The sequence below is a fragment of the Periophthalmus magnuspinnatus genome, chromosome 11 (genome assembly GCF_009829125.3).
Source record: "Periophthalmus magnuspinnatus isolate fPerMag1 chromosome 11, fPerMag1.2.pri, whole genome shotgun sequence".
In the NCBI taxonomy this organism is placed as follows: domain Eukaryota; kingdom Metazoa; phylum Chordata; class Actinopteri; order Gobiiformes; family Gobiidae; genus Periophthalmus; species Periophthalmus magnuspinnatus.
The window spans coordinates 2,833,942-2,860,773 of record NC_047136.2 but is presented as its reverse complement, the minus strand read 5'-3'; the positions used below and the strand labels follow the sequence as shown (position 1 = coordinate 2,860,773).

Below are 26,832 nucleotides of genomic sequence, written 5' to 3'. Positions count from 1 at the left end.
AAACTCAGACGTGAACCGGTTCCTCTTGTGGCTGACCTCACCTCACTCAACACTTTCATAATCAACAGACGGAGCGGCGTTTGAAAACAGAATACGAAAATCAAATCGCGAGTCAATAGGAGCCAGACATTTCGGAGTCGTCCCTCACTTTTCTCATAACCTCAGCGATTCGTATTGAGTTTCTGGTCCATTAGTTGTTCCGGGTGAATACCTTTTATATCGCCCTATTTGTTTTATAGTTGAAAGGAAAGTTAGTGCGAATATGTGCGCTCTTTCCAAAAAAAACAACAGGATTTGATAAGGAAAACGTCTTTGCTGCTACTCCCAGGAAATTCTCTTGGAAAAAAAAAGCAGCTCCGTGACCTCCAGCTGTCAGCGTGTGTCTCTTGTCTCGTTCATTGATACTTTATTCCTCCGCCTCCTGTTTGGTCCCGTTCCACTTCCCCTGCTGTCGGCTGAGCCCTTCCTGTTATGGAGTGACCGGCGTTAGAACTGTGACACGAGGTGAACTTTGACCCCTCGCGGCCCGTCCCGTGTTCCCGTGTCTCTCAGGTTGAGCGAGCAGCTTTGCAAACAGGAATTGGCTAAACGGGATATTTCACAGCTGGGATTTTCTGCTTTGTTGTTTTCTAGAATGATCCTGTGAGGTTGAAACGGCAGCGGACGAGGAGACAAAAAAAAAAAAAAAGATGTTTAATCGAGACGTTTCGTGCGTACGGGGAGGTTATGATCGTGATGGTGGAGTTTAATCAGCCATAATTAGCTTGAAATGTTAAGAAAATATGTAAGAATAATACTTTTGGAGCGGAGTTTCATATTTGGAATTCTGACTGTGAGCGTCATAGCAACCAAAGAGCCAATCAGGAGCGAGGATGTTGAAGGTAACGCTCCTTCCTGCCCCCGTTTAGCAGGAAGAGGGCGCTGTTGCTAAAAAGGTGCCGGATTTGTCTGTTATTAATGTTGAAAATCTTGATTTACGGAGATAATAGTGAAATTATGAGAGAGAGGACACAGCTTTTCAATGGAAAGTGAATCGGAGCCGAAAGTGCACACACGGGTACTTTCTATTTGGAACGTGGCAGCTAGCACGTTTATTATATAGTAAGTAATAATTTTGGCTGAAGTTGGAAGGCGCTAATGTTAATTCTGTCTCTGCTGGTCTCGTAGAAATGTCAGGTGCTTTTATGGCTAAAAATGATTTGATTTGTTGAAGTTACCTCTAGTCTCTGTGCTGTTTTGTGTCAAATTTCAGACCCAAAACAACATCTTCATAGAAAAAAAGAAGGTTTCGGACCCTCCACTTAAAAAAAAAGTGCATAATGCCCCATTTAAAGATACTTAAATCAGTCCTGTTGAGCTTGTGTCTCTATGGTTCTCATCTCTGTGGATCATTCTGTTCTAATTTACACATTTTAAATCACAATATTCATCTAAAACGACTTAATAAAAGAAACAAATCTGAGGAATTCTGCGTTAGAAAACTGCGGTGTCCAATCGGAGCTGACGTCGCCGCCGTAAACGTCATCACAACAAAGCGTTGCGTGCTGTCGGCGCCCCCTATGGACAGATGCGCGTCACACGGATTACTCAAAGCGGGCGTATTGTGTTTGTGTCTGGGCTTTGGTTATAATCTACGACATTCTACGGTCGTTATGTTGTAATTTACACGTTTTAAATCGCAATATTCACCTAAAACGACGGAATAAAAGAAACAAGTCGGCACCTCGGCCTGTCGTGATAACAGTATTTGAAGTATTTGATGTGTCGTTACAAGAAATAAACAGAAAAATGATAATATCGGAACTACTTTACGCCACTGACTCAATAATAATGCGACAATCTCATTAAAAGGCCTGAGCTGCAACAAATAAATGGCAAAAAGAAGCAAAAATGATCCACAAATGTCACTTTTTCAACCCTCTGCAGCTCGAATGTTTATTATTACAACAAAAACAGCCCAAATCTCACACTTTTATAAAGAAGCTGCGCACAAAGATAAATGTTGAGCTCCAAAATGTGTCGTTCTAGCTTCATATGTTGAACGATAAGACAATAGAGTGATTAGGCTGATGGGCGCCCCCCTGTGGACAGATGCACGTCACACAAGAGACACGAGCGGATTTTTAAAAATGTGTGCCAAAATGACGACGCGACGCTGCCGAATCCCACGAGTATCAACGATTAAGAAAATAAAACTGGAGAAGGAAGTGCGGACGTCACAGGTGGAGGTGAAACGGGGGCAGATCGACAAAATGATAAAATGATTAAAGATTAAACTCAAACATGAATCACTCCAAATACGACAAGAACATGGTCAAAAACTCTGAAAATTTTTGCAGAACACGTCTGATTTAACAACTTAACCAGGAAAAACCCTTTGACTCAGGATCTGGCTCGAGTCGGCGGTAACATCATTTCCAGGCACCTGTTCTACTCGGAACAAGCACAATGGACAAAACATGTTAGCTTTCTGTTGCTACGGAAACCAACTCTTATGAAAAACGAAATGTTCCCACGCTGTCCTTGAGTCTACACACCAGTCAAAAGTTTGGACACACCCTCTCATTCAATGTTTGTTATTTTACCATTTTCTACATGTTATACACAAAGAAAACATCAGATATATAAAGTAAAATATATGGGATTATGCAGTGAAGTAAAACGTTAAATGGCTCTACTAAATATTTTTCGACAAAGCTATTTTCAGGATTTGAATATAAACAAAAAAAAACACACACTTACTTCATATATTTGATTTGATTGAGTTTTACGTGTGTATTTAAAATGTAGAAAGTGGCATAAAAAAACTCAAACGCCAAACGAGAGCGTGTTCAAACTTTCGAGCGGCCGTGTAGCTCCAGACTTTTGTTAATTAATGCGCTGACAGAGGAGATTTAAATCGTTGTTCTGGCTTTTGTTTCAGATAAACTCGGTAATTAAAGATTTTAAACACGAATCATAAACAAGACAAACAAAAACGAGACGGCAAATTCACCCCTAGGATTCGGATCTGTCCTCCATCTGTTAAATTATCAGGATTTATTATCAGGATTATCAGGAAGTACCGTAAATTTGGGACTATAGAGCGCACCTGAATATAAGCCGCACCAGCTAAATTTGAAAAGAAAATCAATTTTGTACATATATAAGCCACACCTGAATATAAGCCGCAGGTTTTTGTGTTGTAACATGTGATATTTACACAGAAAGACGGTACACAGAAGGTTTTTTTTAGTTTTAATTTAGGAAACGCTTTTTTTTTCTTTAAACTGTGTCTGAAAAGCATCAGTTCATAATCTTTCCCCATGTCTCACTTTTGCATTTACTGTTAGAGCGCCCCCCTGTGTCCGTTAGGCAGTAAAAATCTTTAAATTAGCCGCACTGTTGTATAAGCCGCGGGGTTCAAAGTGTGGGGGAAAAAAGTAGCGGCTTATAGTCCGAAATTTACGGTAATGTGAACACAATCTATTTCACGATGATCACCTGGTTTTGACGCCGCTCTGAGTCACGTCCGGCTTTTTGATTGTGTAATTTCCAGAGTGAACCTTTTCAGTTTATCAGCCATAAACTTTATAAAGAAGTGTTTGGGGTTTTTTTAATAGAAAGTGAACTGGAGCCAGAGTCGATGCACACCGGCACTTCCTGTTTTGGAATATGTCAGCTAGCACGTTAGCTCTGTCCATTTATATATACAGTCTATGGTCAAGAATGTGATAAAGTAATAATTTTGGCTTAAGTGTGAAGGCGCTAATGTTGATTTACCGGGTGGAGCGTCTGTCTCTGCTCGTCTCTGGTGTTTTTATTGCTAAAAACGACTTGATTTGTTGGTTACCTCTAGTTTCCGTGCTAACTTGTGTAAACTTTCAGGCAAAAACAACATCTCTATGGAAAAAAGAAGGTTGTGGACCGTAAAGAAGTGTTTTTATTTTGCCGTTCTGTCCGTAAATCAAGATATAAACATTAACAACAGACAAATCAGGCGCCTTCTTTCCCCAACATCACTCCCGCTAGCGTTAGCAACAGGTTTGATTGACAGCGTTGCTAAGCGCCTGCTCCCTGCTAAACCAGCGTTGTGGGCGGGAAGAGGCGCTACCTTCAACAGCCCCGCTCCGGATTGGCTCTTCGGTCGCTACGATACTTGCGAGAACTTGTGAGAAGTCATCTCCAAATTAGCCGCTATAACTGCTAGCCTTAACGCGCTTAATTTGACTGAAACTGAACCTTTAAACTACTTTATTTGGAGAAAATAATCAAAATAGCCTGACATAACTGGCCCAAAAACATCGACAGACTTTATCGATGATCACTTTCTCCGGATTCTAAACGATCGTTATCGCATCGACCACGAAAAAGCCACGTGACGGTCGATGTGCGGCTCCGTTTGCTGCACCTGTACGACTATGGCTGAGTAAACAAAGTGGCCCCTGAGCTGCTGTTTCAGAGGCCTAATCTTTTTGCGAGCTGCTGCGTTTTCATTTTGGCCGATGTGCCTGGAGCAGCAGCCCAGAGACGTGTGGCGTTACAACCGGCGGACGGCGTAATGTGCTTTAAACTGCGGCGTAAGCATCGGCCCGCGCGCTAATTGTTCATCTGATCCAATTAAGCATCACCGCGTTACAGAGATTTGGACCCGAGTCTGCGGCGGCGTTTGGGCTTCAGTGTGTTTGTGTCGAGCCCCAGTTTGAAGAAGTGCAGATAAATCTCTTTGTAATTATGAAACTGAACCTCCTCTGGTTATGCACAGTCAACGATACTGCGGCCAATTCTACCGCAATGAAGCTTTTGGTTTTTAAATCAGTCAAATACGGTTATTTAAAGTGGACCTATTCTGCAAAATGGACTTTTCAGAGTTTAACCGTGTTCTAGTTGTTTCGTTGTCATTTTTTTTGCCTCTTGAAGTTGTATTTGGAGTGATTTATGTTTGAGTTTAATCTTTAAGCGCTTATTTTCAAGACGCCATTTTCTCGATCAACCCGTTTTCACCTCCACTTCGACACGCCCACTGTTGCTCAATTTCGTCTCCTCTCTCGTTTCCTCATTCTCATCTCCTCGTTCTCGTCTCCTCATTCTCATCTCCTCGTTTTGTCTCCTCTCTCGTCTCCTCATTCTCATCTCCTCGTTTTTGTCTCCTCTCTCGTCTCCTCATTCCCATCTCCTCGTTTTTGTCTCCTCTCTCGTCTCCTCATTCTCATCTCCTCGTTTTTGTCTCCTCTCTCGTCTCCTCATTCTCATCTCCTCGTTTTTGTCTCCTCTCTCGTCTCCTCATTCCCATCTCCTCATTTTTGTCTCCTCTCGTCTCCTCATTCTCATCTCCTCGTTTTTGTCTCATCTCTCGTCTCCTCATTCTCATCTCCTCGTTTTTGTCTCCTCTCTCATCTCCTCATTCTCATCTCCTCGTTTTTGTCTCCTCGTTCTCGTCTCCTCGTTCTCGTCTCCTCGTTCTCGTCTCCTCGTTCTCGTCTCCTCGTTCTCGTCTCCTTTCTCGTCTCCTCATTCTCGTCTCCTTTCTCGTCTCCTCTTTTGCCTCCTCTCTGCTCTCGTCTCCTCTCATCTCTCGTCGCCTCGTTCTCGTCTTTCGTCTCCTTGTTCTCATCTCCTCTCCCTTGTCTCGTCTCTCGTGACTGTGATGTACACGCCCCCTGTGACACGCCCACTGCGACACGCCCACTGCGACACGCCCACTGTTGCTCAATTTCGTCTCCTCTCTCGTCTCCTCTTTTGTCTCCTCTCTGCTCTCTTCGTTCTCGTCTCCTCTTTCATCTCCTCTCATCTCTCGTCGCCTCGTTCTCGTCTCTCGTGACTGTGATGTACACTCCCCCTGTGACATGCCCACTGTGACGTTTGGCAGCGTCGCCATTTTGATACAAAATTTAACAGCGCTGCTAAATGTCCGCTCTTCGCTAAACCAGCCGTGCGGACAGAAAGAGCCTTTACCTTCAACACCCTCGCTCCTGATTGGCTCTTTGGTTGCTATGATACTCATGGTCAGAATTCCAAATATGAAACTCTGCTCCAAATTAGCCGCTATAACCGCTAGCCTCAATTAGCTTCATTTGACCGGAGCTGAACGCTGCGGGTGACGTCGCACTCGCTCAGTCCACGTCTTTACACAAACTATTTTACGATTTAAACAGAACGAACGTACATCCCAAAGTCAAACATCACAACGAGAAATAAGTGTATATAGCAGTTAGCATTCCGCGCCGCTATCACATTCATAACTCGTTGTTTATCCAGTGCGTGTGGGGGTTAAAAGTGAGTGACCGCAGAGAAAGAGAGCAGGACTGGAGTCTTTCTTGGCTTCATTATTTGCCTCTTCCTCTCCCTTTTCCCGGCCTATAGCGTTATCAGCTCAGCGTGCTCCACCAGACGTGCTGTTCTCGCCGTAATCACAATCAGGCCCGACCCACTGAGAGCGCGCCGCTATTTCAACTGTTTTGCTTCTGAGCTGAGTTTTTTTTTTTTTTTCTCCTCCCCAACTTGTTTTCTGTCTCCCGTTCCTCCCCAAAAAAAAAAAAAATCCTGCCAAAACGAGACGGATAGACGAGGCACAATGATTAATAATGTAGAGCGATTATGTAGCTCGTGCGTAGCGGTTAAAAATAGCCCCATTCAAGCCAGAAGGAGGGCGGAGGAGAACGTCGTGGAGGATGGAGCTGAGGAGTTGTTTAGGGAGGCAGGTGGAGGCGCCGGGGATAGAGGAATAGATTTTGATAAATAGGGGGAGACAGGTTGCTACGAGTGAGAAAATAGCTTTCTCCAGACAAAGAGAGAAAAGGAGTCTAGTTCTGAAAACGAACGCGTCTTTTCGGGGCTGCGGGCGCGACTCCGGCTCCCGTTGGGTCTAATAAGTCGCAGATTAATTCGACACTGGGAGGCGTGTTCCCTGTAACATGAAACTAACACGAGCGAGAAGGGAGAGTAGTGGAGACGGATTCGTTCAAGTGGCATTTAAAGGTCCCATAGTACACAAAATGGATTCTTGCGAGGTTTAAACGTCGTGTATTAAGCAAAAATGGGCTCGCGCGGGGTTTAAATTGCATTCTAATGCCGTTACCGCGTCAAAAAACAGGCCAGGGGTTACGTTTTTTTTTACGTTTGAACAGTTTTATTGAAGATTAACTTAGAAATATATCAGTGATCAGAAAGAAACAAACAAAAACTGTATAATCCAACCCCAAATCCAATTTAGATTTAATTAAAGTCTGTTGCTATTGTTGTTTTTTTTATTATAATATGGCTATTTTTTTCTGTTTCTAAATTATTTGTCTGTGAAGTACATTTGTTGGACACTGGCAGATCATTCCTTCGATAAAATAAATACGTCATCTTTGTGTCCCTCTGAACTTCGTCCCCAAACCCTCTTGTTGTCGACAAATATATTTTTAATTAAACAAAAAAACTTTTCCTTCCGATGAAACGTTTGACTTTTCTATTTTAGCGACATTTCAACGTTTCTATGAGGTTGAATCTAACCTCGTCTGATTGTCTTTTTATTAGCAACTTTCCAAAAGCTGCAAACTACATCTCCAAAGCTCAAAACACTCTGTTCCACCTTGTGATGTCATCAAGTGGTAGATTTTTTTTTAAGTGAACAGCTATTTTTTTTTACCTTTAGTTCAGTACTAAATTGGCAATTCCAGGAGCTGAAATGATCCAAATGATTCTAGAAATTAAGGTGTGCGGAGTTTAAAAACGCCACGGAGCACTTCCTGTATCGCCACATGATGACATCACAAGGTGGAGCAGAGCGTTTTGTTCAGTTTGAGGGAAGATTTGAGTGTAAATCTGCAGGTTTGAGTGTTAAACATGTGTGAATGAAACAAAAAAACACTGTGTGATGAGGAAACGACACTAAAACAGATCAGAAAACAGAGTAAAACGGGCTCTTTTCATACGGTACATGTCATTTTGTTATAGCGGAATCCTGGTCAACAAAATTCCTATTGTTTTTTTTCTCTAGATTTTCCTGGATTCTTCCTGGAAAACGTCATTGTCCTGTTTTCTTTGAATGCACAGCTGCAGAAGAAGGATGTTACGCAAGATCTCTCAGTTACAGCATTAGCTTCATTTTAATTTCAGTTAGCATTAGCATTAGCATTAGCTTCAAGACACACAAACCTACTTTTCTCAAAACAGACGCTTCCTCCGGTGAAGTATTTACACAAGTTACACAACAACTCTCAGTTACAGTTGTAAAATTGAGCAAAAAAAAAGCATTCACCTGATCCCACGGGCTAAGAATCCCTCCGGAGAACATGAAGAGGTACCCCATAGTGACCAGACACGCCCAAATGAGGAGGGAGAAGAGCCGCAGCATTCGCTTGAACACCGACTCGATACACACCAGGATGAAGATGGAGAGGAAGAGGAAGAGCGCGGCGGGGACGGTGATCAGGAACGTCAGGTGATCCTCCGTGTTCTACAAAAACACAAAAGAATCATAAGTATTACAAACACGTTTTTCCGTAAATGCGGCTAAACCGTGCTCTCTTTGTAGTCGCACTTCTGGAAAAGTTTTGGCGCTAAAATATTATAAAGTAGGTTCGTTTGTGTCAAATGTTCAATGTTTATGTGCAACGACAAGTCAACACTGTTAAAACGGCTTTGTGGTCCCGATAGAATTTATTTACGGTCTGGATTGGCAGCTCCGTACAAAATAATACAACCCGAATGACTATGGTGGCGCCCACGGCAACTTCTAGAATAAGGTGAATAAATAAAATCATCATAACTTCATTTAAAGAGCTCTCCATTTTGAAAAATTGCCAAAAAAGTGTTTTCGTTAGCATGTTCTAGAGATGTTAGCCATGACAATAGGCCTTTTACATAGAGCCGCTCGACTAGTTCCTGTGCGGAGCTGCTCTTCCTGCTCCGTTTTCTCTGTGAGGATTTAGCAAAGTCTGGATAAAATAAATCAATATTTAAATATGAGACAGTAAGTTACAGATGGAGGATCACAGACGCCACGTTAAGACCTTCACGACGACGCACTTAACCAGAGGAAACCTGTGTGTTTATAAAAGAATGTGTTTGTGTCTCAAAGCTAATGCTAATGCTAATGCTGAGCTAATTATCAAAATAGAACAAAAAAACTTTATGAAAATACATCTAATGACAAGTCCAATGTTTTTCAAAATCATTCAGATGGTAGCGCTATTTTAACATCACTAGTTCATTTTCATTTAGCATTAGCTTCATTATAATTTCAATTAGCATTAGCTTCATTTCAGTTAGCATTAGCATCATTTTAATTTTAGTTAACATTAGTTTCATTTTAACTTCAGTTAGTATTAGCTTCATTTTAATTCAAGTTAGCATTAGCTTCACTTTAATTTCAGTTAGTATAAGCTTCATTTTAATTTCAGTTAGCATTAGCTTCATTTTAATTTCAGTTAGCATTAGCTTAATTTCATTTCAGTTAGCATTAGCATCATTTTAATTTCAGTTAACATTAGCTTCATTTTAATTTCAGTTAGCTTTAGTTTCATTTTAACTTCAGTTAGTATTAGCTTCATTTTAATTCAAGTTAGCATTAGCTTCACTTTAATTTCAGTTAGTATAAGCTTCATTTTAATTTCAGTTAGCATTAGCTTCATTTTAATTTCAGTTAGCATTAGCTTAATTTCATTTCAGTTAGCATTAGCATCATTTTAATTTCAGTTAACATTAGCTTCATTTTAATTTCAGTTAGCTTTAGTTTCATTTTAACTTCAGTTAGTATTAGCTTCATTTTAATTCAAGTTAGCATTAGCTTAATTTTAATTCAGGTTAGCTTTAGCTTCATTTTAATTTCAGTTGGAATTAGCTTCATTTTAATTTCAGTTAGTATTAGCTTCATGTTAATTCTAGTTAGCATTGGCTTCATTTTAACTTCAGTTAGCAATAGTGTCATTTTAATTGCAGGTAGCATTAGCTTAATTTCAACTTCAGTTAGCATTAGCTTCATTTTAATTCCAGTTAGCAATAGCATTAGCCACACACACATACCTACTTTTCTAAACACAGACTCTTCCTCTGGTGAAGTATTTACATCGTAGTAAATGTGTTTTTTTCCTTTTTTCATAGTAAATGTCTTGACCTCGTGTTTGATCGATGTGTAACTTTATGTTCTCTGCCTGGAGTTTAAATATAGATTTATTTTAGCACAACTCGGCTAATTTCCAACACACAATAAATGAATCAGGAAGTGCAGCTCTGCAGTTTTTGAGACAACCAGGATTATCCAGACGCTCCGTGGATAGAGTGGATGGAGTTATATTTTAATATCAGTAAAATACATTTGACTTTTGAAAATATCCCTGTACTAAGAGTAAAGTACAAGCCTCTGATGAGTTTTTCAAATGGCACTTAACGGTTTTGACAAATGAACTCTTCAATTTATGCATCCATTTCCGAGTGTAAAAACATGTTGTACTTAATGTCTTTTTTAATATATGAACAAGACGAGTCACGGCACAAAAACAAGTAATTAAACCTGATGCACCGCACTCATTTCAATCCCATGTTTAATAAATGATCTGTTGCTTAAAAACGTTTTATAATATCTGTACTTATTTGCATATATTCTCGTTTCAGATGAAGGTTTAGTGTGTGTTCGCCCCTTCCAGTCCAGTTTGAACTGCTCACTAGCGCCCCACAGTGGTCATGTGATGTCGCTGTGACGCGTCTGGTCAGGTATGAAAACAAACTAAACCTTGGTCTGAAAATAAAAATCTATTAACAGAAGACCAAATAAACCTCAGTGGACTAATGTCTGCACTAACTTGTTTGGGGCGATGTAATTAGCAGTAGCAATTAGCATGGTTGTTCTGATATCGCACATTTTTCAGGTATCGTATCGGCAAGTACTCAGACCAAATCACTGATCTGATACCGCTCTGTATTTTCTAGAATGAGGACCCGTAAATGGGAGCACTACCGCTGTTAATGTCTGTGGGTAATGCTAACGCTAATGCCCAGAGCAGTTTAAATGCAGATTGTGGAGGCTCTGCAGACGCTTAAAACATGCTAATAATGGCAGAAAAGACATTTGTCTCTTTGATACTTTCATGTAGCCTTTGGCGTGGACGCGGAACCACGGAGAGTGTAGTGCGGCAACTGCGCTAATACGAGAACAGCGCTAACACAAGAACCGCACTAACACCACAACAGCGCTAACATGAGAACAGCACAAACATGAGAACAGCGCTAACATGAGAACTGCGCTAACACAAGAACAGCACAAACACCACAGCAGCGCTAACACCACAACAGCGCTAACACCACAACAGCGCTAACACCACAACAGCACTAACACCCCAACAGAGCTAACACCACAACAGCTTTTCTTTAGAGATAGACTTTTACTAGAGTTATTTTAGTCTTAGTCTTAGTCGACTTCTTTTAGTTTACGGTTTGGGGCTGGTATCAGTATCAGTGAGTACGCTAAGGTCAAGTATCGGTATCGGATCCCCAAAGAATCGGAACAACACAAACAAAGAGGAAAGATCTGTGTCCGCTTAACTGAGGGGAACAACAGTGGCAGTGCACGTCCAGTTCAACATCGCTCACGCAAGATCGGTATGTGTGTCATTCTGAAGTGAGTTCTTCACATTATCAATCTGGGACGGGTCTCGCTGAAAGAGATCGGAAAACACGCAACGCCACGACAATTATTTGAATCTGATTGAAGCGTCACAGCAGCAGAACAAGACAAAACATGGAACTTGTTGACGTGAAAAGCACAGACGTCTTCCCTGTCACAAAAGCACAAAGCTCTGAAGTTCTACACGTTTTCCACAAATGAAATAAACGATAAAATAGTGTGAAGTTCGTCTGTCGCCGTCGCCATGTTTGTTTTTCGCCATGTTGGGCTACAAGAGACGCAAGAAGTGAGTTTATTCATTGTAAAATTATTCATCGATTTAACTTTACCCCATCAAAACCACACAAAATGGGTCCGTTACAGAACAATAACGGCTGGAAATGTAAAACCGACAGTGGTGCGTATCTTCGTGCCTTCTGGGAACGTCCTGTGGTGTCTCCGTTCTGGACTGACGTTATTAAAAACCTGGAAAAATGGATTGGCCGCCCTGTCCCAGCAGCACCGCAGATGTGTCTTCTTGGAGACAAGTCTCTTCCGCGCCCTGGAGTCACAGTGGACATGTACGGTTTTGGCGGTGGCTGTTTTTTTTTTTTTTTGTGGCTGCCGGACTAATTCGGACTAAATTTTCCGGTCTGGAAAAGCCGCCACGGGACACAGGTCGAGGACGGAGGACACCCAGGACAAAACGGACAGGACATGGACTCGCTTTTTGTCATTTGTGGGGAGTGGAGGTTCCGCTGGATAGAAGAAATAGACCGTTCGAGTGATGTGATCAGTTGTCGTGTGTTTTGTTTGTGTTTTGTGTGTCTTTTGTTCTTATTATAAAAATTAATAAAAACTTTAATGAGAAAAATATATATAAATATCGTCCCGTGCTTAATATTTACATCACAATATGTCACAAACGATGTTAAACAGACCAGCCCCAGTGCGCAAAAACTAAACAACAACATCAATATTTAAAGGGAAATTAAGGATAAAAGTGACAAATGTATGTGTGTGTGTGTGTGTGTGGAGAAACCCGTCTAAGGCCCATAGTCCAGTGTTTCGTAACAGGAACAGGAAGTGCGTTTTAACACAGTGAACACGACGCCACGGGGTCAGACACAGGAGCAGACGAGCGGCTGAACACACTGAGCCCGGAGAATGTGCTAAAGCATCACTTCTGCACACACACCGCCGCAGTCAGCAAGACACAAACTGCACACACACACAAGCACACCCCCCCCCCCCCCCCCACACACACACACACACACACACACACTCCTCCACCTCATTTACATCAGAAAGTGCATTTTCACTTTTGCCATTAGGAGCAATACAATAAACACAGTCTGATTCACAATGTTGCTCTCACTTTATGGAGATATAACAATAATCCGGTAATGGGAACACAGCTCCTGCTCCGGTCAGACAGGGGCCGGACAGCCCTTAGGGAAGAGCCCCATACTCCCGGAGCACATCGGCCGGATTCTCCTCTCTAGTCTCTGGAATAGACTGAACAGGGAATTCTGAGGAGTGTGATTCCCTCGTGATTGGAACACACCCTCTGGTTCACATTGCCGGCAGTGAGTCAGACCTGTCCCCGGTGCATGTTGGACTCAGGGCTGCCCTTTGTCACCGGTTCTGTTCATTGTATTTATGGACAGAATTTCTAGGCGCAGGGGCCGGAGGGGGCCTGGTTCAGGGGCCGGAGGGGGTCTGGTTCAGGGGCCGGAGGGGGCCTGGTTCAGGGGCCGGAGGGGGCCTGGTTCAGGGGCCGGAGGGGGTCTGGTTTTGGAACCACAGGATTTCATTGCTGTTTGCAGATGATGTTGTCCTGATGCTTCTTCGAGCCAGGACCTGCAGCTCTGGGGCGGTTTGCAGCCGAGTGTGAAGTGTCTGGGATGAGAATCAGCTCCTCCAAATCCGAGGCCATGGTTCTCGACCGGAAAAAGTGGCACCCCCTCCAGGTGGAGAGTCTCTGCCTCAAGTGGAGGAGTTCAAGTATCTCGGGGTCTTGTTCACGACTGAGGGAAGGATGGAGCGGGAGATTGACAGTTGGATCGGTGCAGCGTCTGCGGTGATGCCGTCGCTGTGTTGGTCTGTCGTGGTGAAGAAGGAGCTGAGCCCAAAGGCAAAGCTCTTGATTGACAGGTCAGTCTACGCTCTGCCCTCAACCTATGGTCATGAGCTCTGGGTAATGACCGAAAAGACAAGATCACGGATACAAGCGGCTGAAATGGGCTTCCTCCACAGTGTGGGGGCTCCCTTATAGACAGGATGAGGAGCTCGGAGTAGAGCCACTGCTCCTCCACATGGAGAGGACCTCCTGGGCGCCTCCCTGGAGAGGTGTTCCACCGGGAGGAGACCACAGGGAAGACCCAGGACACACTGGAGGGACTATGTCTCTGGGCCCACCGGAGGAGCTGGAGGAAGTGTCTGGGGTGAGGAAAGTTTGGGAGTCTCTGCTTAGACTGTTGCCCGGGCCCCGGATAAGAGGAAGAAAGTGGATGAATGATAACAATAATCCATATACTGTCCCGCATATCCTTCAGTACGTCACTAGAGGGGTTACTTTACGTCTATGGGGTATTTTACTTCTATAATACTTCCTATTAGAATGTGGCGACTAGCAGGTTAGCTATGTCCATTTATATGAACAGTCCACGGTCACAATGTCAATGTTAATGTCGCGCTAACACATGTATTCAGCAGTTAGCATCATCGCCGAAGTATCAGACTGTAGCATAATATCGATTTGTCACATTTCAAGATCTTCCCCACTGCTAAAGCAACTGTTTTTCCCTCTGAAAACACCACATCTCTGAAATCCAGACAGCACCACTTTGACGGAGAGAAAGGAGACCCTAAGGTGACTCATTTTCACAATTACAAAGATGAATGAAAGATTAATATGTCAGAAGCTGCTCAAAATAAATTATGTAACAGTCACAGTCAAATGAATCAGACTTGCCATAAATCGGACGGTGTTCCCTTCCAGCTCCTCTGTCTCCGTCTCTTTCATTATAGAAATCTGACCCCTCGGTGAACTCAGAAATGTGTCCGTGTGGGTTTTCATGGTCTACTAACTCAATCTGATTATCACCGCTAATACTACACTGTAAATAACCCCATGATATGTGCTCAATGTGAACGCGACGCACATGTTTCTGAGAGGGAATGATCGGCCCGGAAGCACTTGGGACGTAGCCTGGCAGCCCCTCTCTGTGCTCTTTATACAGATTGATAGTCTGGTCTAGTCTGGTTCGCACGCGCTCTGTTGCGTCTCAAGTTCGGTCAAACGTGATCGTCCAGTCGGTTTATTCCGGTGACACGTCGGTTTATTTATCTCGTTGATCCTGCAGAAATCCACCGTGTTTTTCAGCCCCATGTGATATTTTTTTCCGGAACCATGCCTGTCCCTGATTGGCTAATCCACCTGTCAATCACGCCCGTTTGAAAACTGGTTCGTTAAGCATTAAAGAAGTGTCTAATCTGGATTCCAAGCAAGTTACGAGGCTGATTTCGGTTCAAAATGGCGGAGAGGATGTACGTAGTGTTGGGAAGTAACTGAATACGTGTACTTTTTCATTTAGAGTGATTCAGAGTACAATTACTTTTCAAAAAATCTAAAGAAAACATGGAAACTGCGCAGAATCAGTGAGAAAAATATAAAAAACTGCTCTGGTTTTGAGGTAGATGCAACATTTCCTTTGCCAATGAGATGAACAAACTTTTACCATAGACTCTAAGTGTAAATGGACATAGCTAACCTGCTAGCCACCGCGTTCTAAACAGGAAGTGATCATGGGCGCAGCTCCAGCTCCATCAGACTTGTCATTTTGGTCTTAAATGTTCGTATTAACCCGTTCTAAAAATAACCCGCAATAAGCGAAATCCACGAAGTATCAGCTTTATTTTTTACATTATTCTCTCTGTTTTTGTCTGTAAAACCCCTCACCACACACTTTATACACTTTTCTCACACAGGCGTTAACATTTTCTCACATTTCTCTCTCGTTTAAACTCTCTCAAAGTTCAAACCTTCGTAGGCGTCTTTGTCGGTGCAGAACGTTTCATCGACATTGTGGGTTTTGTCGGGGAGAAAACAAATCGCAAACGTACAGCACTTCAGAGTCACACTGAGATCCAACGTTTATGTAAATTTGTCTGAACACATTCTGTACTGGACAGGAGACACGGCACGGAGGAGACTGATGGACAATGGTCTACAGTCCAACAGCCAATCAGGACGCACGACACAATGGTCTAGAGTCCAACAGCCAATCAGGACGCACAACACAATGCACGCTCATACACTGTAAAGCTAAACTGCGATATAGCGAAGGACAACTGTACTACAATCCTGTGTTTTTACTTCACTATTGTGTCTGTAAATCGAGATATGAACATTAAAAACAGACAAATCAGACGACTTCTTTCCCTGAGGTCACTCCCGGTAGCGTTAGCAACAGGTTTGATTGACAGCGTTGCTAAGCGAAGGGGCACTACCTTTAACAACCTCACTCAGGATTGGCTCTTTGGTTGCTACGATACCCAAAGCCAGGATTACAAATGTTGAAACTCCAGCTCCAAATTAGCCGCTATAACTGCTAGCACTATAATTTAAATGCAACTCAGCGTAAAAGTATCCAAAGTATTCCGAATGCAGTACTCTGATTGTCCCACGCATCAGAACACGTCGCAAAACGCATGTTACTGCAGGTATTGAAGTTTTCCTCCCCTCGCCGCCGCACACACCCACACGTTCTAATTCAATCTTATTCCAAAGTCACTAAAAATAACGCTGACAGACCAAACAATCCTAATAGCGATTTCCTAATTTGATGTCAGCCGTTTTTTTTTTTTTTTTTTCCCGCAAAATGAATACCAACGTGTCGCTCTGGAGAACATAATTTGCAGATGCGTCAGGACTCAACGGATGTGAATTAACGTAACGACAAAGGCGACGGGGGAACGTTTTGTCTCAATTACGGCAGCGGCGAAGTAAAAGGTAGAGCGGGGAGGGGAGCGGAGCGGAGGGAGCGTGAGTCAGGGTTTGGACAAGGATTCCCAGAGGCCCGAGCTGCTGACGCCATGTCCACTGTACAGTCAGCTGGAGTGGCGCTTGAATCCCAATGAGAAGAAAACACGGCTGCAAATTCTTAAAAAGACCAAAGGGAACTGCGGCCAGGAAGGAGCTTTTTATAGAACAGACGATGTGCGACGAGGAAAAAAAACAAAAAAAAAACAATGAACAGCTGTAGACGGATTACTCAAAGCGGGCGTATTGTGTTTGTGTCTGGGCTTTGGTTATAATCTACGACATTCTACGGTCGTTATGTTGTAATTTACACGTTTTAAATCGCAATATTCACCTAAAACGACGGAATAAAAGAAACAAGTCGGCACCTCGGCCTGTCGTGATAACAATATTTGAAGTATTTGATGTGTCGTTACAAGAAATAAACTGAAAAATGATAATATTGGAACTACTTTACGCCACTGACTCAATAATAATGCGACAATCTCATTAAAAGGCCTGAGCTGCAACAAGAAAATGGCAAAAAAGAAGCGAAAATTATCCACAAATGTCACTTTTTCAACCCTCTGCAGCTCGGATGTTTATTATTACAACAAAAACAGCCCAAATCTCGCACTTTTATAAAGAAGCAGCGCACAAAGATAAATGTTGAGCTCCAAAATGTGTCGTTCCAGCTTCATATGTTGAACGATAAGACAATAGAGTGATTAGGCTGATGGGCGCCCCCCTGTGGACAGATGCACGTCACACAAGAGACACGAGCGGATTTTAAAAAAATTTGTGCCAAAATGACGACGTGACGCTGCTGAATCCCACGAGTATCAACGATTAAGAAAATAAAACTGGAGAAGGAAGTGCGGACGTCACAGTGGGCGTGTCACAGTGGGCGTGTCACAGTGGGCGTGTCACAGTGGGCGTGTCACAGTGGGCGTGTCACAGTGGGAGGTTAAACGGGGCAGATCGACAAAATGGCGTCTTGAAAATAAACGATTAAAGATTAAACTCAAACATGAATCACTCCAAATACAAACTTTAAGAGGATAAATGAGAAGGAAACAACTAGAACACGGATAAAAGCTTTGAAAAATACATTTCCTCGCTCCCTCCCTATCCTCTTCCTCCCCCCTCTTTCCTCTCCCTCCCTTTCTCTCCTCTCCCTCACTCACTCTGTCCCTCCCTCTCTCGTCTCCCTCCCTTTCTCTCTCTCTCACTCTTCTCCCTTACTCTCTCTCTTCTCCTTCTCTCTCGTCTCCCTCCCTTTCTCTCTCTCTCTCTGCTCTCCCTCACACGCTCTGTCCCTCCCTTTCGCTCCTCGCTCCCTTTCTCACTCTCACTCTCTCCTATCCCTCCCGTTCTCTTTTCTCCCTCTCTCATCTCCCTCCCTTTCTCCTCTCCCTCAATCTGTCCTCTCTCGTCTCACCCCCTCTCTCATCTCCTCCCCCTCCCTCTCTCCTCGCTCGTCTCACCCTCTCTCCTCCCTCTCTCGTCTCCTCTCCCTCCCTCTCTCCTCGCTCGTCTCACCCTCTCTCGTCTCCTCTCCCTCACTCTGTCCTCCCTCTCTCGTCTCCTCCCCCTCACTTTCTCTCCTCACTCGTCTCACCCCTCTCTTCTCCCTCTCTCGTCTCCTCCCCCTCACTCTGTCCTCCCTCTCTCGTCTCCTCTCCCTCCCTCTCTCCTCGCTCATCTCACCCTCTCTCCTCCCTCTCTCGTCTCCTCCCCCTCACTTTCTCTCCTTCTCTAGGTTTGATTTAAAAACACAAAATAAATCCTAACATTGTTGAAAACCCTGAGCAGAAGTGAAACCTGAGCAGGTAAAGTCTCGTCTCTCGTCTCTCATCTTTCGTCTCGTCGTCTCGTCGTCTGGACAGTGACCGCTCTATGGTCAGACCCACATCAAAGTCTGACCTCACGGTTTTGACCAGAATCACAAACACAAAGACTCGATATAAATACACACGACTCCAGGTATTTACAGAACAGGTTTTGTCTCATTTATAAGGATTATGCAAACAGAAACTGAGCTTTGTACAAATCCACTCTCACATTTTCCTCTTTGTGTTTGAGCTTGAACTGATCCAACACAGACCTGTCTGCCCGGTTTCAGATGACATCACAGCTTCCTATTGGCCAATAATATTTAATACGTTTTGGAGATTTCATGGCAACGTACAAGGTAATTAATAAAAAATCTGGCTGGAACACGACATCCTCACACTCTACAATCTGCATAAATGAATCAGTCTATTTTATTATTGTGTCTTGCAAACAAAAAATGAAGTTTAATGAGCTTATAAGACACTGTTAAACAAAACACAATCAAACACAATGAGACTCATTTAAACAAACTCATCTGCAGATTCTTCCAGGTTTTACACAGAAATTATGCCAATTTACCAACACCAGAGCGTATCACAGCACTGGGTGAAAGTTTCATCAAATAAATGATTAATAAATTCATCATAAAGTGGAAAAAACAACAAAAAAACAAGCTTCACTTTCCACTTCTCCAACTCACATAAACCACAGAGTTTTTCTTCTTCAGGGGCTTGAGAAAACCTCACAGTTTTTAAGTCCAGAGCAACGAACTTTGACTCCTGCTCAAATTCACTCTGACATAAAATTGAGTCTTAAACGTAGAGTAGGGCAAAAAAAGTATTTAGTCAGTCATCAATTGTGCCAGTTCTCCCACTTAAAAAGATGAGAAACGCCTGTAATTTTCATCACAGGATCCAGAAAATCACATTGTAGGATTTTTTATTAATTAATTTTTGAGGCATTGAAAAAGAAACGCGAGTCTTTCAAGCAGGACAGTGATCCCAAACGACGGAGCGGCTTCGTAAGAAACATTTCAAGGTCCTGGATTCGCCGTCTTCAGATCTCAACCCCGTCGAAAACGTTTGGAGGGAGTTAAAAGTCCAGAAACATCACAGCTCTAGAAGAAAACTGCAGGAGGAACGGGCCAAACTGCAGGAACAATGTGTGAAAACCTCGTGGAGACTCACAGAAAACGTTTAACTGTGTCATTACCAACAAAAGGCACATAAAAAAGTATCGAGATTAACTTTTGTTATTGACCAAATACGTATTTTCCACCATAAATTGCAAATAAATTCTTTAAAAATCAGGCAATGTGATTTTATGGATACTTTTTTGTCCCACACTTTTAATTAAACGCAAGTACGACAACAGAACCACATGAAACTGTTAAAATCGGAATAAAAAGCTGCAACGTAACGTATCGTATTGTGTTTTCTGGAGTACAGGTCACACCAGAGTTTAAAATAATAAAGAATAATAATAAAGAAAAAAACATATTTCACATTTAAGTCGCATCTGAGTACAAGTCCCCCGGTCAAACTATGAAAAAAGTGAAATTTATAGTCAAGAAAATACGAAAATACAACCTTTTTTTGCACCACGGACCAGAATAATGTAGGTTTTATTTTCACGCGTGGCAGATAAATATGGCAAAAATAAGTTAAGTGCATAAAAAATACAACTCACCACACGCGGCGTCAGATTGAGCCCTAAGCTTGTTTCTTCTTTCCTACTTGTTCACGTTTGTTTCTTTAAAAAAACCTCTAAATCTTATCTTTTAATCCCAGGTGCTTAGTCTCCATGTGCCAGAGCAGTTTTTGAAGGTTTCATCGCCTCATTTGTGAGACTCACCTGTAGCGACAAACTCATATTTTAAGTCAGACTCCTGGTGTTGTCTGTTAAATTGATCTTTCTTTTTCTTGGAGGTCGTAGTCTCCTCTTCTGGCTCCTCAGTTTGTCCTTTTCCCCTTGGTTAAAAATCCCTCCAAAGACTTTAGTTTTGGCTCATTTTCTCTCGCTCGTGGCTCTACTTTTGTCCGTTGCGTCCGATGTGTTAAACGAGACACGTCATCGCGGAGACAAGAGCAGATAATAAACTTAACACTACATCAAATAGATTTCCGTGGCGATTTCCTCTCAGGATTTTACATTCTATATCTACGGACGAGTTTATTAGCGCATCATGAGGGACGGGCCGAAGTTACGTCGGAGAAGATGAGGTCGCTGATAAATTATTTACCGTGTTTGTGCGGCCCGGTAGCAAATGCGTAACGGCCGTGTGGTTGGGGACTATGAGCGACGCAACGTAAACGCACAGACAGCGGTTGACGCGTTCTCTTTTTGATGTAGGCCTGTCCCGTTTCGGCACGGACTTTGCGATTCGCGGAGGAGCAGCCTTCATACGGCCGTTAAATTGGGACACGGCAATAGAAAAACGAATAATAAAGTCTTAGTCAAGCGTGTGAATGAAACAAAACACAACTCCAGGTCTGTTTTTGAGGCGGTAACGGCGTTCGGACACGACTTAAAGCTCAGAACAGTCCATTTTGTGTCATTTAGCATCTTTAAAAACATAACAGCTGTTCTTTTAGTCAGTATTAGCACATTTGACATTTTTCATTTGTTCTTACGGACGACGACTGCTCTCCACGCTTCACTTTGCAGGAAATCGGATCCAGATAAAACTCTTTTGAACCCATTTAAAGTCATTTTCCCGGTCGTGGCTTTGAGGGAGGGAGCGCTGCCACGCCGCTATAATGTACCGCATTGTCATCTAGAACAATTATTTCCATTTTTACCCCAGTCTGGTCTATCCAGCAATTATACGAGGAGGAAAGAGGCTGGAGCGGGAGGAGGAGGCACGACGGCCACAAAAACACAAAAAGCCTGGTGTTTCATTAGCGAACGCACACACAAATACACTGATACTCCGCAGCTGAGGTCATCAACATTCTCTGAGGGTGTGATGCTAACTGGAGGCACTGCTCCGTCTTACACTTAACCCACATTTCCCCCCAGTGTTCCTTGATGTAAAGCAATTTGAGAGTCTTGAAAGTGGAAAAGCGCGATGTAAAAACGCGACTGAACAAGTCTCTCACGCGTAGCATTACAGCCACAAGCTAGCTAGTGATGCTAACTGAGGCACTGCTCCGTCTTACACTTCTTAACCCATATTTCCCCCAGTGTTCCTTGACGTAAAGCGCTTTGAGAGTCTTGAAAGTGGAAAAGAGCGATGTAAAAACGCGACCGAACAAGTCTCTCATTACACCCACAAGCTAGCTAGTGATGCTAACTGAAGGCACTGCTCCGTCTTAATCTGAGCTCTGTTTTAACACAATCTGACCAAAAAGAGTTGGTTTAGCTGGAACTGTGAGAGGTGCTAGCTGGTTCGAATCCCGCTCTCGATCCACTGACGCACAAGTTGACGGCGCGATTCCAGCTCCCACATTTAAATGCCGTTGTTGTTGTTGTGTCCTTGAGCAAGACACTTATATTTCACCATATTTCCCCCCAGTGTTCCTTGACGTAAATCGTTTTTGAGAGTCTTGAAAGTGGAAAAGCGCGATGTGAAAACGCGACCGAACAAGTCTCTCACGCGTAGCATTACAGCCACAAGCTAGCTAGCATTAGCCAACAGTTTTACCGTTAGCCACTCGCACGTTTCTGCTGAAAATCAAACTCCTAAACAGCACCACGAACGCTCAAATTGATCAAAAGCTCCTGAAAGCATCCCGCTTGAATCTGTTTTGCGTTTTTTTTCAGACGATCTTACAGCTTTTTCGCGTGCTTTGCAAATTGCGCATTGCGTCGCCATGGTAACTCCTGAACATTCCACCATAGACACGCATATAAAACACCCCCAGAGAGTTACGTCGCTGCAGAGTGTGAACACAGACATACCCGAGTGCGTTCTGCTCGTTCCACATTCATCTGTGTTGTATTGATTACTGCACTCAATACTAATCTTACATTTCTTTGGCTTCTTTCATTAATAATCGACGTACTCTCGCCTAAGTGCCCCATTTGCACTAAAAGCAAACAGTGGAATCTGGTCAATGGTTGAGGATTTTAGGATAATAATGCACTTGATTAGACTCGCTAAGAGTTTGTTCCATATATTAGCTCTTGGATCAGTCTCATGAGTCTTTAAAGCGAAAATATGACGCTATTTTCTGACGTTTTAATGTTTTTTTTTCCTCATCGCAAACAGACCTGGAGTTGTGTTTTGTTTCATTCTCACATGTTTAACAAACAAATTCTGCAGATTTAGGCTGAGTTTTTACCCCAAACTGAAAAAAAACCACTCTGTTCCACCTTGTGATGTCATCATGTGGTCATACAGGAAGTGCTCCACTGCGTTTTTAAACTCTATACAGCTTCACTAGAATCATTTGGATCATTTCAGCTCCTGGAATTGACAATTTACTACTGAACTAAAGGTAGAAAGGAGCTGTTAAGTCAAAACTACCACTTTATGACATCACAAGGTGGAACAGAGTGTTTTGAAGTGTGTTTTTGAGGAGGTAACACTATTAGAACATGGTTTAAAGAGTCAATTTTGCGTTTAGTCCATGAGCTAAACGCGTCTAAAAGCCAAAACTATGAGATAAAGCATCAATTTCTCAAATATTTGCACGGATGTAAAAAAAAAAAAAAAGACGGCAGTGACCACGACAACGAGATAAATCGCTTCAGTGCAAATCGAGTGTGTACAGAAGTGTGTGTGGCTGTACAAGTTAGCGACAGCGCAGCCAGACTCCACCATGAGTAAACACGACTCAGGCCAAGTGAGTGATCAGCTCCAGAGGCTAATCGGAGTTAATGGATGTGTGTAATTAAAACTATAATGACGAACCTTAAAAGTCGTCGTGAAACCTTAACGGACCCAGTCACACATCAAAGCTAACGAGGTCTGTGGAGTAAAACTAAAAACATGACATTTACACGACCAGTCAAAGGTAAGGACGCACTTTTACAGTTATGTTTCTGCTCTATTTCCATTATTAAAATCAATCAAAATATAATAAAAAATAAATAAATACAAATTAAAAAATCTAAAAATCAAATCAACCAATTAAAATAAAAAAAATCTAAATATCAAATAAAAGTCCAATCAATTAAAATGAAAATATCAAAAAATCTAATTAAAAAATCTAATAAAAAATCTAATAAATCAATTAAAAGAAAAAAATAGAATATCAAATCAATCAATTCAAAAAAAAAAATCAAATTAAATTAAAAAATGCAATTTAAAAAATCTGATCAAAATCAAATAATTCAATTAAAATTCAATTAAAATAAAAAATCTAATCAACATCAACTCAATCAATTAAAATAAAAATCTAATTAAAAATCAAATCAGTCAATTAAAAAAATAAAAACATCTAATCAATACGTCAAATAAATTAAAATAATTTTAAAAAAGAAAATCAAAATTCAATCAAGATTCTCACTGAAGCATCAAAACTATGAATGAACACGTGTGGAATGTCGTAAATAAACTCAAAATAAACACAAAATAAACTGAAAATAAACTCAAAATAAACTCAAAATAACTCCAAACCTGTTTAAAATGCTAGATTTCTTTTAAAAATATCTCCCTTTCACTTTGTGACTTTTGTTCGCTCTAGACTCTGACACTCCACAAATGTGACATGAAAACTGCAGATAAACTGATACATCGATCGGTCGATATTTGGCCTCGACCTTAAATCTCCAGCACAGATAATTACCAGATATTAGACTGCACTAAATGTGACACACTGCTCTTTAAGGTTAGTGCTAAAATAATGTCTGTGGGTGAGTTTGAAGTAAATTAAAATCGCCGTTATCTTATCGGTCGACTGTTGCTCTGGATTAGAAACAATCGGCATCGGCCACAAAAAAAAAAAACACATATCGGTCAAACTTTTATGAAAACCATTTGAGGAGAAGAGCGAGGGTTTGCAGCGCCGTCGACAAAGTGAAGACAGATATGAGATTGTTTGTTTGTTTTTTGAGTTTATTAGTTTTTTCTTTTTCTATTATTATTTTTTTTGTTATTTTGAGTTAGTTTTTTTTAGTTTCTTTTCTTTATTATTATTTTTTTAGTTATTTTGAGGGTTTTTTTTTTTTTTGAGTTTTTTGAGTTTTTTGATATTTTGAGTTTTTTGGGGTTTTTTTTGTTATTTTTTATTATATTTTTATTTGTTATTTTAAGTTTTGGGGGGTTTGTTATTTTATTTTTGTTTGTTGATCAACTGTGTCCTCTCTCTGTACCTGCTGCTGTCAGACTCATCATTTTGGTCTTAAATGTTCATATTAACCCTCTACATGATCCTGGTATTGATTTTTGTTTGTTGTTTGTTTTCTTTTGTTGTTTTTTTAGTTAATTAGATTAAAAGTGAAGGGAGGAAACTTTGAGGACTTGAATAAAAAATTTAAAACAATATTTAGTTGAGTTATTTTACTTTTTTTTTTGGTCTTTACTACATAATTCCATTCATCAGACCAGATCGTCAGACGTTTGGACACACCCTCTTGTTTCGTTATTTTCACTACTATATGAAGTAAGATATCTGGAATTATTTTAGTTTATGTTTTATATTCAAATCCTCAAAGTAAACCGGCCGAGCTTTGTGGAAAAGTAGAGTTTTGTCTGTGTAATCCCTCAGTCGTCCAGCTCTGATCCGCACTAAATGAAAAACTCAAATCAAATCTGTAACTGGACCAAACACTTTAGGAGTGAAGACGTTTGGCTGCTCGTCCAAGTCACTTCTTCAGTTCTGGTCAACAGGGCCGGCTCCAGCTTTTGTCCCTGGGGCCCCCCTCCTGTCTCAGCTATTTGTGATTCATATTTAACAACATTCTGACTCTGCTCTCATCACCTTGACTGATTTTACTTGTATTTATTTGACCGACATCAGACTGAAAACATCCAGAACGTCACAACTACAACAGAACACAAACATATAAGAGGAGGGGGTCAAGATTTTTGAAATTCTAACCAGTTTTTCTTCGTTTCTGGTGGATTTTAACGTGTTCCAGTTGGCGACAGTGGGCTTATATTTACATTATGTCGGGTCCTTGCTCCGGCGTAAACACAGAGCTGCCCTCACCTCTGCCCGACTCAAAAACAAACGTAACAGCAGTAGATATTTTAAACTATAGATATAAAACAAATGTAATTATTTTCGATGGATATTTCAGCTGTTGTAAACACACAAGCCCCGTGTCCAATAAAACTTGATATATTATATTATTTTCAAGATAAATGTATGAAATCTCGGGGGCCCCCTACTGGCCTCGGGGCCCCAAACAGCTGCTCAGTCTGATTAAAGGCTGAACCGGCCCTGCGCATCAGATTTAATGTCTTTTTTATCTTCTTAACTTGCCATTACTGCTGCACACTGCCTTATTTAACTATTTTCTTTACTACATAATTCCATATATCTTACTTTATATATTTGTAAATGTGTAATTATCATATCTGTTACCTACGTACATTTATTCCACTTGTTGCTAATCACATTGTCGTTGTTGTGACGGGGCTGGAGAGATTCACAGACGTTATTTATCTCCGTTCACACGAAATGAGAAAAACACATCCATTCACTCACAGGACACATTACTCAAGTATGTGTGTCTTTGGACGCCGGAACAGAGACACTATCCCGAGAAAATATGTCACGAAACTGAAGTAACATGGAAGAAAAAGCTATGAATATATTATAAATCTGGCTCCAATTCACTTTCTATTGAAAAACTGTCTCCTCTCTCTGTCTCTGCTGCTTCAGACTCATTTTGGTCTTAAATGTTCGTATTAACCCTCTACATGATCCTGGGGTTCATTTTTTTGAATTATGAGTTTGTTTGTTTGTTTTTTTGAGTTAATTACATTTTTTTTTTTTTTTTTTTTTTGAGGTTTTTTTTTCTTTTTCTATTATATATATATTTTTTGTTATTTTGAGTTTGGTTTTTTTTAGTTTCTTTTCTTTATTTTTTTTAAGTTATTTTGAGTTTTTTTGTTTGTTTGTTTTTTGTTGAGTTTTTTTTTATATTTTGAGTTTTTTTATTTTATTTTGAGTTTTTTTTTTATTTTATTTTATTTTTTAGTTAATTAGATTTTTATTTTATTTTTTTAGGGTTTTTTTTAGTTTTTTGGGTTGTTTTTTTATATTTAGATTTTTTTTTGGGGGGGGGGTTATTTTTATTATACTTTTATTTGTTATTTTGAGTTTTGGGGGGTTTCTTTTTTATTTTTTGTTTTTTGATAAACTGTGTCCTCTCTCTGTCTCTGCTGCTTCAGACTCATTTTGGTCTTAAATGTTCGTATTAACCCTCTACATGATCCTGGGTTGATTTTTGTGAATTATGAGTTTGTTTGTTTGTTGTTGTTTTTATTTAGTTAATTAGATTTTTT

The 26,832-nt window shown here is 41.2% G+C and overlaps 1 protein-coding gene across 1 annotated transcript in view; it reads right to left on the bottom strand.

Annotated features, from left to right (window-relative positions):
* adcy2b (adenylate cyclase 2b (brain)) overlaps positions 1-26,832 on the bottom strand; it is a 110,988-nt gene that overhangs the window by 74,931 nt on the left and 9,225 nt on the right. The window contains exon 2 of the mRNA XM_055225154.1: positions 8,225-8,422. Coding sequence (XP_055081129.1) covers positions 8,225-8,422 — 198 coding nt within the window. The remainder of the gene's footprint in view (positions 1-8,224; positions 8,423-26,832) is intronic.